The sequence below is a fragment of the Mus musculus genome, chromosome 6 (assembly GCF_000001635.26).
Source record: "Mus musculus strain C57BL/6J chromosome 6, GRCm38.p6 C57BL/6J".
NCBI classification, from domain to species: Eukaryota; Metazoa; Chordata; class Mammalia; order Rodentia; family Muridae; genus Mus; species Mus musculus.
Window position 1 is genome coordinate 37,343,770 of NC_000072.6, and position 11,542 is coordinate 37,355,311.

The following is an 11,542-nucleotide window of genomic DNA, read 5'->3' on the forward strand; positions in this document are numbered from 1 at the left end:
TCTTAACTAATTCCCACAACAGTAGGTAATATAAAACATGAAGAGATTTTACAAAGACAAAGTCTCAGTGTACCTTAACTAGTGAGTGCACACACGTGCGCGCACACACACACACACACACACACACACACACGCGCGCACACACACACACACACACACACACACACACACACACACACACACTATACCAATGAATCCGGGCCTCAATGGAACAGATAAGCACTCAAGTCCTTTTCGAGCAAAACCCACCTACAGTTATCCAAGTGTTGCCCTCGCCATACCGCCTCTGTCCAGTCATGCAGAGCTAGTGTCTGGCAAGGTCTGAGACCTAGAGAAGGAGTCCAAAGGCCAAAGCATCTATCCCATTGAGCGGGAAGACAGCAGGATGCAACATTAACAATTAGAAACTCCCTCAAGGTATTTCATAAGGAATATGAACTATCTCAGTATCTTACACACTAAAGTTTGACAACTACAGCTAATGCGCTTAAACTTTAATGTCCACTGTTTATATTTTTTTGCCTTTTGAAAGCCAATTGTGAGGCTCTGGCCTAAAGAAAGAAGACAACGTGGTAGTGGTGGTGGGGATACTACTGTTTCCTTTTCTGTCTGAGTGAATTTTTTAAAATTATTTTTACTTTATATGAATGGATATTTTGTCTCTTTTTATGTCTGCATTTCACATATGTGCAGTCCCTGTGAAGGCCAAAAAAGGACATTGGATCGCCAGAATCTAGAGTTACAGATAGTTGTGAGTCATCATGTGGGTGCTGGGAATCGAACCTATGTCCTCTAGGAGAGCAGCCAGTGCTCTAAACTCCTGAGTCAGCTCTCTAGCTTTCTTTCTGAGGGATTTCTATATTATAAGACATTTGTTTTACAAGTACCAGAGAGCATTTCTGAATTACAATACTACTTACTGCCCTAGGAACACACAAAAGAGAATTTTAGAATATTTACCAGGTCTATGAGATTTCTAAATTCACCGCTAAGGCACATTAAAATGCCTGTCTGATCTCTCTGGGGGCTCTATGGTAGAGCTCTTTTAAGTTTGAGATATTTCCATATGAAAAGAAAACACACTACACACAACAGAGGGTGTAGATACTGGAGAAATAAAAAGTGAATTAAACCAAGATGAAAGTGTAGAGAAATGCAACTTGGGTAATTTCTCTGTCCTCAGTGGTTCCTTTATATATGGCTGAAGATGGGCTCAGCCAGTAGGTGGTCCAAAAGAGATGAGAAGAACTTAGATACAAAAACCAAAAACGCAATGGAGTGTAGGGAGGAATATCAAAGAGAGGGCAAATTAACACAGCTTTGTAGCCTCAACAGACACCGGAGGAGGAGAGGCAGGACCCAGACAAGCCCCTGAAGATTTAACTGAAAATACCTGTGGTGGGAATTCTGTTTTGTTTTGTTTTTTAAAATAGGATTTCCCTCTGTGTATCCCTGGCTGTCCTGGAACTCACTCTGTAGACCATGCTGTCCTTGAACTCAGAGATCCACCCGCCTCTGCCTCCTGAGTACTGGGGTTAAAGACTTGTGCTACCACCATTTGGCTTATGTTAGGGATTCTTATACAGGGTTTAAAGACCAAGAGAAGACGACTTAGAGGACTCACTAAAGGAGAGGTTAAAGAGGAGCCTTTTCTCACTGCTAATCAAATACTTATCCCCAACTCCCATAGCCTGAGGGAAGGGTCCTGAACATCCCATAAGTCTGAAGGCTTCTTCCTTGAACTACTCTCAACTGGGCCAACTCTGTCTATGACGCATAGTCAATGCCTGCCCAACTCTGTCTATAAGGCACTGATTCAATGCCTGTCTGTGTGGTTTTCTCTACTGTGTGACTTTGGAATTCTTTTTTATTTGTTTGGTTTTTTTTTTTTTTTTTTTGAGACAGGGTTGTTTCTCTGTATAGCCCTGGCTGTCCTAGAACTCACTTTGTAGACCAGGCTGGCCTCAAACTCAGAAATCCGACTGCCTCTGCCTCCCAAGTGCTGGGATTAAAGGCGAGCACCACCACGCCTAGATCATTTGAAATTCTTGAGCTCCCAGATTGTCACCTTAATATCCTGAACCTGGACCCAGGTTGAGCCTGCTTCCCTTCTCTTTCCACCCTGGACTCTACCCCACAGCACAGCAAGGGAAAAGGACAGCTCTTCAGTATCGTGAAGAGACATCAGATGTATAAGTCAACCTTCAATGCCAACTTGACTAGAGTCACTTAGGAGACACCCTAGGGGTGTTGAGAAGTCTTCCTAGAGAGGTTTAACTGAAGTGAGAAGATCCACCCTGAACGTGGGTGCTACCAGTCCGTGAGCTGCAGTCCAAGGCTGAAGGAAAGAGGGAGAGGTAGAAGACAGCAGAGAGCCACCTGCCTCACCCTCCCACTACATCTTCTTCTTCCTGTTCGACTGCATTGTCTCAGACCATGAGTCTGAGACATGAGTCAAAATAAAACCTCCTTTCTCAAAATGCTTTTGTCAGATATTTTGTTACAGCCAAGGAAAGCAACTCCTTCAGGAAGGGGACAGGTGCTGCTCTCTGGCCATGCCAGGACTCAGAGGCCTAGCTACCATTTCACATGGGCTGGTTGTCAGGCGGATTATGAAGCAAGCGACCTAACATCGGATGTAATCTCTACCACTGGGCAGAAAAGCAGGCTTATTTACAACTTGCTAAAGAAAGAAGGAATCCTCAAGCCCCATGTCCTTCTTAGCCCTAGGCACTGGGAGGGCAATGCCCACCTGGAACTTTTCTGGAATATGGTAGCAAAAAGAATCAATACAGATGTGTCTGTCAGTGCTGGGCGGAACAAAGTCCTTTGTCTTGGACTTGGGAACCTCAGATCTTCTATAGGAAGGTCAAATGAAATCTCAGGCCTAACACCATGAAGGAGCACCCTCAACCACTCTCCTCTCTCCCCCTACCTACCCACCTTCCTCAGCCCTCAGCTCCAATCACACACACACACACACACACACACACACACACACACACAGAGAGAGAGAGAGAGAGAGAGAGAGAGAGAGAGAGAGAGAAAGAGAGAGAGAGAGAGAGAGAAGAGAACCTTCATAAAGACCGCATTGGCCTCAGGGGTCCACTGATCACCCAGTTTACTTGTCAGAGAGCAGACTTGGGGATAGAAATCCACACAGACCCTGGAAATGGGTTAAGAGCATCTGGACAGAGAATTCCAAGGGCCTAGGTACCAGCACAGAGCGAGAGCTCTGGGGAGACCGCATCCTTATGGTCTTGATGACTATTCAGCCCATGGAGAAGGTGTGGCTAGAGAAGGGGAAAGCGACCGTCAAGTGGCTGAATTCCAGTCCCCTTTCTACTTTCAATTACTTTTATGACTTTAACCTCACCGGATCTCATATTGATTAGCAGGAGAACAACAAGATCTCTAAGATGCACTTTAAGACCAAGTTCCTAAGAGTCTAAAAATCAGAGCAAGAGGAGAAAGACTGCATCCCACAGCCTTTTAGAGGCAGAGCAAAACAAGTGGTAAATGTTACAAACACCTTCCTGGAACGGGCAGGGTGGTAGATGTGCATCATTTAGGCAAAGTGGCCATGGGGATGAAGAACAGGATGTCTCAGGAGTGAGACAAGGGCGGGCCTTCCTGAGAAGGCTTGCGGGCGTCCTGAGAGCTTGCATCCCGAGTGGTCAGTGATCGTCCTGAGCGGCAGAGGGGTTTGCAGCAGTACTGCTAGGAATGAATACTGTTGCCGATTGTGCTTAGGAGGGAGGGTCCCCTGGGACACCCTCTCACTTGCATCTGACTTGATTGCATGCAATTAGTGGATCATCATAGTGATCTTAGTCACGAGGTACATTCCTTCCAAGTGTCTGTCAGCTCTGGAGCAAGAGGGAACAGGGCTCTCTGCCCTGCCTGGCTGGCCCCATCCGGAGTCTTGAGGTCAGAAGCAAGGATTCCTTTCCTCTAGAAACCAATAACATGCCAGGAGTCTCTTGCTGAATTTAGTGCAAACGAGTCCAGACTGGTACTCCTCATCTGGGTATCTTAGCCAGGAGGGGCGTTGCTCTCCTCAAGTGATGAATGCACACACATTGTGTCACATTATCTGCAGGTCCCTCTACATCTCACACCCACGTCTTGCAATCCTGGTCCCTATCCACATTTGTCATCTGTTTTGACTTCTGTCCAGCTGCCTCCAAAGGACAATGGTCAGAGAAGCATCAACAGTAGCACAAACACAGCTGTGTGTCCCTTTGGTCTAGGCCTGTGCTAAGTTCAAACACCATGTGATGTGACCATTGCCCAGAAGTTTCCCCCGCCACCTGCTTCTCTGCAGCTGGTGCTGGGGACCGGGGTTAATAATGTTTACACCATAGTCGTTTGGGTTACGGCAGTCTTCTGACCAAGGGAGGCCCTTGCAAGAAACAGGAAAAGGTGGGCAGAAGAGAAGAGATGGGAAGGTAGCCCTACCCCTCCCAGACCATGCTTCAGCAAGAACAGGTCATTTATACATTTGCCTCTTAAACCAGCATATGAAATATGTGTCCTGGCTATGATGACCAGGAGAGCTCTGGGTAAAATTATCTGTGGGAAGATCATAAAGAGCCAGGGACCAGCTATCGCCATCAATAAAGGTCGTCCACCAGAAGTTAAGTGTGAGCCAGAAGTGAGACAGAGGCTCTGAAGGGAACCCATGCAGGCTCTTGGCAATCAAGAGGCTCACAAACTGGGGACAACCAGTGTGGCTCCCTGTTTTAGAAGTGAAAGAAGCTAGTCAGAGACCAAAGAAATACTGTGCCATTGTTTACATACAGAATGATTTATACAAAGTTCCAACTCAGAAACAAGAAGGCGAGGCTGGGGCTCGGAGGTGAAAAGCTTCTGTGAGCCGACACTCAGTGTACAGCAGGTCGCTGCAATTAGCGACAGGGCAGTAAGACTTCTGCTGACTCGTATGTTGATCTAAAGCATTTGCACAATAGAAAAAGAGAGGGAACCACATGTGTGTGGGGATGTGAGTTACTCCACTATGGTGACCACTGCACAATGTACACATATATGAATCAAGGACACTCAGAAATGCACAGCTTTGTCTGTCAGTCACACCCGGGTAAAGTTAAAGACAACACAAGAAGCAGAACCCAGAACTGAACAAAGAATTCTCACCCGAGGAATACCGAATGGCAGAGAAGCACCTGAAAAAATGTTCAACATCGTTAATCATCAGGGAAATGCAAATCAAAACAACCCTGAGATTCCACCTCACACCAGTCAGAATGGCTAAGATCAAAAATTCAGGTGACAGCAGATGCTGGCGTGGATGTGGAGAAAGAGGAACACTCCTCCATTGTTGGTGGGATTGCAGGCTTGTACAACCACTCTGGAAATCAGTCTGGCGGTTCCTCAGAAAATTGGACATAGTACTACCGGAGGATCCAGCAATACCTCTCCTGGGCATATATCCAGAAGATGACCCAACCGGTAAGAAGGACACATGCTCCACTATGTTCATAGCAGCCTTATTTATAATAGCCAGAAGCTGGAAAGAACCCAGATGCCCCTCAACAGAGGAATGGATACAGAAAATGTGGTACATCTACACAATGGAGTACTACTCAGCTATTAAAAAGAATGAATTTATGAAATTCCTAGCCAAATGGATGGACCTGGAGGGCATCATCCTGAGTGAGGTAACACATTCACAAAGGAACTCACACAATATGTACTCACTGATAAGTGGATATTAGCCCCAAACCTAGGATACCCAAGATATAAGATACAATTTGCTAAACACATGAAACTCAAGAAGAATGAAGACTGAAGTGTGGACACTATGCCCCTCCTTAGAATTTGGAACAAAACACCCATGGAAGGAGTTACAGAGACAAAGTTTGGAGCTGAGATGAAAGGATGGACCATGTAGAGACTGCCATATCCAGGGATCCACCCCATAATCAGCATCCAAACGCTGACACCATTGCATACACTAGCAAGATTTTATTGAAAGGACCCAGATGTAGCTGTCTCTTGTGAGACTATGCCGGGGCCTAGCAAACACAGAAGTGGATGCTCACAGTCAGCTAATGGATGGATCACAGGGCTCCCAGTGGAGGAGCTAGAGAAAGTAGCCAAGGAGCTAAAGGGATCTGCAACCCTATAGGCGGAACAACATTATGAACTAACCAGTACCCCGGAGCTCTTGACTCTAGCTGCATATGTATCAAAAGATGGCCTAGTCGGCCATCACTGGAAAGAGAGGCCCATTGGACACGCAAACTTTATATGCCCCAGTACAGGGGAACGCCAGGGCCAAAAAGGGGGAGTGGGTGGGTAGGGGAGTGGGGGTGGGTGGGTATGGGGGACTTTTGGTATAGCATTGGAAATGTAAATGAGCTAAATACCTAATAAAAAATGGAAAAAAAAAGTCTATGAGAAGTATGTTAGAAAATAACCACAGTGCATCAAATTACAAAATGATTTATAATAATAGGGAAATACATATTGCAGTTATGATGTTCAAATGTGTTGTTTTTATGATTATAAACAATTATCCTTGCATGCTTCCCTTATAGGCAACTGACAACGGTAGGAATGAATGAATAAATAAACCGCTAAGATTTTATGGTTTCTGAAAAAAGAAAAAAGAAAAAGAAAAAGAAAAAAAAAAAAGCAGAACCCTTTCTGCTTTGTCCAGTGCCAAAATACTAGCCCTGACTATACTCACTGTCAGCCACTGCTGGGGAAGGGCCAAAGACCAGCGTCCGGAGGGAGTTATGAAACCGTTTCAGACGAGGATTCAGTAAACATATTCATGGAGAACAAGTCCAGTGTACGTTGTTCAATGAAAAGTTTTTAATTAAGAAATATGCATAATACACACACACACACACACACACACACATATACGGAGTATCCCAGAAAGTAATAATAGATCCAAATCAAAGAATTTTGAGGTTTACATATGTATTCTTTATATGTTGAGTGTGTGTGTGTGTGTGTGTGCGCGCATGTGTGTGTGTGTGTGTGCCAGAGGTGTCATCCTCAGAAGATGTCCGTCTCGCTTTTTTAGACAAGTTCTCACTGGCCTAAGCTCATCAGTTAGGCTAGGCTGACTGGTCAGTGAGCCCAGGGACCCATTTGTCTCTGGCTTCCCACCAGTGGGATTATAGACATACATCACCTCATGGTTCAAGCCCAAGGGCAAAGGGCCTACTATGCAAGCATGAAGAGTATGGAGAGCTGATGCTCCTTTAAAAGACAGGTGTGGCCATATGCTCTAGGTAGCTCAGCACTGGAGTTGGGAGTGATAGGGAATGAGGACAGCCAGTCCTGAACAGCCAGTCTACAGAAATGCCAAGTCTACAGGGTCGACTCCATAGGAAAACAGAGGGAGAACAATAGACAAGACATAGATTTCAATTTGCTGGCCTCCATTCCTTCCCCAGCCACATGCACATACATGCATAAATCCTCCACAACTTTATTAAATATAAATGCCCCGCTAATAACTGAAGAAGAAATGATTGGAGTCTGTAGAGCTGTTTCTAAATTCCTTATGTATTGATCTATCTAGGTAATTACTAGAAACTGATGATAAGCAGAAGATGAGTGTTTACACACCTCCTGAGGAGGATGCGGGGACTCAAAAGGAAGTCATAGGAAACTCAGAACTAGGCAAAGCATTCCACAGTAAACACGGGCCTGTCTAACAGGCACCACAGGAATGCCGGGCTTGGAGGCCAGTGGGATGACTGGCTGGACTCTGTACTAAGAAATACAGACATGGAAGAAAATCTGTATGTTAAAGATAAGAGGGCTTTCAGTGGACGCTTTGCCGAGGGCTTTCAGTGGACGCTTTGCCGATTTCAACTTTTGGATGTGTGGATACCTGACTTAAACCAACAAGCAAAACTAAAAAACAAAAACAAAAACAAAACGTTCCAGTCTGGTTGTGAGGGTGCACACCCGAAATCCCAGCACTTGGGAAGCGAAAACAGGGAGAAAGTTTTAAATGTTCATGATAATCAAGGAATAAATAAAACAAAGCCAAGTGCCACCAGATGGAGAGGGGAGGAGACCTCTTCCCAGGCCAAGTGGCCTGTGAGCCCTCCTCCTCAACAGACTTCTTGGTCCCAGAACAGCCCCGATGAGGCTTTGCTGCACCCGTGTGGCCAACAGGAGGCCTAACAGCAGAGCCGGGACAGACAGGCCCCAGGACACAAACTGAAAGGATAATGCTGACAGGATTCCTACCTGTTCCCCAGCTCAGGGCCAAATCAGTTCATACACAGAGCATCCACTGCAGCAAGGGAAGGGCTAGAGACCAAACGCTAAGGAAGTGGCTGAGATGCAGGATTCAAAGAGCCAAAAGAGCCTTGAAGTCACCTCTGCTGGTCAGAAGGTGGTCGGATGGAGATGGGGACTCAGCAGAAGATGGGGGAGGGGCAGGGAAGAGCAGCAAAACCAGAATCCTGATGGAGGAAGTTCCATCGGGTGGGGGAGGGGTGGTGGGGTAACGTCAGGGAAAGGAGAGGACGAGCTTGTCTGGAGGTCTGAGGACACAGGAGTCAGGCAAAGGGCACCTGAGTGCTCTTCCGGATTACCAAGATGGAACTAAGCTGATGGCCACAGACAACAGTTCAAGTCCTCAGCCTGCTGTTGTAACAAAAACCTACAGAGGTACAGGACTCGGACTTCAAATGTAAAAGCTGCTGTTGAAAGCATGTGAAGAGATCTAATCAGACCGTGTAGCCTTTGACATTTTGTTAGTAGGCATTAATGCTGACCCCGTAATGGCTGATTCGTATTTTCTTAGCTCCAAATGAAGTTTTTAATCTGCATGATGTATTGGACCTATAATTCAGTGGGCCTATACTTTACTAAGGGTGACAGGATTCTTTGACTCTGGGCATTTTCAGAACACAAGTGAGTACCATGTGAGCCCATGAACACACATTCTGGATCAGAGGTGAAGTGTCTTACCACATCCAAACCCCTTGCTCCTGAACCAGAGTTACACCCAATAGGATACTTCTCTACGGAAATTCACGGGATTAAGCTGGTGAGTGTTCCTGGGCAAGTCCCCTGGGTCCTGGGACCTTACTTATCTATGTAACAGGGATAATCTCACACCATCTCCTGAGAATTAGTGAGTTAAGATCTACAGTGTGCCCAAACAGTGACCGACATAGAAAACGTCAAAAGAATTCATCAGTTAAGAGCCACAGCTAATTTTTCAAAATGGGACTGAAATGTAAATCACTAATTTTTTCAAAGCAGGCTTATAAAACCATGCTGCCTTTTTAAACTAATAAGCATGATCGTGACTAGAATTAAATAACGCTACATCCCAGTGCCTCCCTGTCCAGCCCTAAAACTCATTTCCAGGAGAATCAGGCTTAGGGACTTTACTTATTCTGCTCTAAGCCCCTTTTAAACATTTCTTCTCTTCGTTAATCTGTCTGTTGTAATACTGAGGATTGAACCTTGGGCTTTGTGCATGTTAGGCAAGGGTTTCCTGTGACTGAGCCACACTCCCAGGCCAATCCTTTTTAACTTATAATAGCTCTCGTTATGACCACCTCCACACCAACCACTAAAAAGTAAAAAAACATCTGTGTGGCTGATGTGCGTGCATGGGGGAGCCCATGAAGCAGAAACTGGTAGGTGGTGGTCAGCTCAAGTATCCTGGTTGGTAGAATCCCTATCCCTCCCACTCTGGATGTGGACTACGACCCCCGCCATTGGACTACGGCCCCTGCCATTGGACACATCCCCTTCCTCTGGCCACACTCACCTATTGGTGTTCTCCAGCACCTCCACCTTCTTCCGAAGCTCCAAGTTCTCAGTTGAACAAGACTCCACTCTGTGGAGAGAGCAAAAAGACGCTCAACTCTCCACAGGGCAACTGCTCAGCCACGGGACTTTCACAGAGAAAGGAGTGAGGTGGTCAGTAAGGAAGAGCTGGGACAGCCTGACTAGAAAGACAATGAGGGTTCACAGGGACAACACGGCAGGTCAGGGCTCTCTTCAGGAAGTCACGTGGGCTGGACACACATAAATCGCACGAGGCATCTCAATCGGGTTCCCCACCTCTTCCTGCTGATCTCATCCCTCAATAGACCATGGGCTGTAGAGTCACCAGGGATCTGCACTGCTGTGGATCCCTGATACAAAGCTTGAAGCTTGGGTAAAAGGCAGGCAGGACCAGATCCCAGGGCCGTGAAGTGCTGGAGCGTACATGCCCAGAGACACAGAGAAGAGAGACCCATAGAAATAACCTTGATTGTGGATACCTTCAGGACACAATGAAACACAAGAAAACAGAACGGAAGTCCTTAATGCTACATTGCCTACTCCCAAACCAGCTTGGAGAAGGACAACTTTCCATAGAAGCTTCTAGAACTAGTTAGAAGCCGGCCAGGGCTTTACCTCACATGTACAAATAAGAAAGACTCATTGGTGGGTCTTCCAGGGTCGACCTGGAAATCACACCAACTGGTCAGCGGGAGAACTACTTTCTGGGCTGAAAAGAGATGGTCCTTAGTCCTCACGGTTCTCTGAGCCCCCAGGGCATTCCAGGGCTTTCAAAAGAACAAAGGTGCCTTCATGTGTTTTTGCAAAAAATTCTGTCTGCCCACAGCATGCATTAGAGAGTACAGGAAATACCAGAGTCTTATTTGTATCATCTGAGGCCAGTAGGGACTGGTTAAACAACACTGTTCCTGTAGGTAGAAGCTGGGCATGTCTTCTGAGAAGCTGCAGCAATGTCAAAGTCTAATGCTTATTCAGAAGCCTGGAAGCACTCAAGATCGCAGTCAGAAAGCCGAGATTCACACAACCTCGTTAAAAAGCAGTTCCTTCCATATGGCCACTAGGGGGCAGGCAAACACTGCCGATGCACCGGGACGTGGTTTCACAAAGCCAAACTGAGACCCTCACCCTGCTTGTTGAATGTGACCTAATAGAACTAGGCAGTGAGCCGGCTTACTTTTTCTCCAGGCTGTCCATGTATTCTTTCTTCTTTCTCCTGCTTTCTTGGGCAGAAATCTGTGAAATAAGGAGGGGAGGGGGATAAATTTCCTTGTTTGAAAGTAAAACGGGAGTGAATGGAAGGGACATGGGAGGCCATCGGCACAGGGGCCAGCAAAGCCGGCCTCACTCGTGTGGGCAGCCCCGCTTTGTTTAAACTGTGGACTCCCCCCTACTTATCACCAACTCTGCTTCCGGCCCAGACAGATCCTCCCAACCCGCCGACAAACTCCTGGGTCACAGACTGATGTTGAAATAGCTCAGAAAAATGATGTCAGCTCCCTGGACTTCAGCTGGCTCAATTATACATAAAATCAGGCAGCTGGGCTCGATACATATAAACTGTCTGCTGGCTCTACACGAGGGTAAGGAGGTGTGATTGGTTCTCTTGTGTTCCGCTCGTTCTGCCTTCCTCTCCTGCTCCCTTTGTCTGTGCCACAGCTCCGGAGGCAACAGAGACTAGGTGGCTTACTGAAGTTTGTTTCTATCACAGACCACTAGCAAAAAAAAAAAAAAAAAA

General features: G+C 46.3%; 1 protein-coding gene across 2 annotated transcripts in view; it reads right to left on the reverse strand.

Annotated features, from left to right (window-relative positions):
• Creb3l2 (cAMP responsive element binding protein 3-like 2) overlaps positions 1-11,542 on the reverse strand; it is a 115,022-nt gene that overhangs the window by 16,515 nt on the left and 86,965 nt on the right. For both annotated transcript variants that reach the window (XM_006505824.4, NM_178661.4), the window contains 2 exons: positions 10,982-11,040; positions 9,788-9,856 (listed from right to left, as the gene is read on the reverse strand). In XM_006505824.4, the coding sequence (XP_006505887.1) occupies positions 9,788-9,856; positions 10,982-11,040 (128 nt within the window). The remainder of the gene's footprint in view (positions 1-9,787; positions 9,857-10,981; positions 11,041-11,542) is intronic.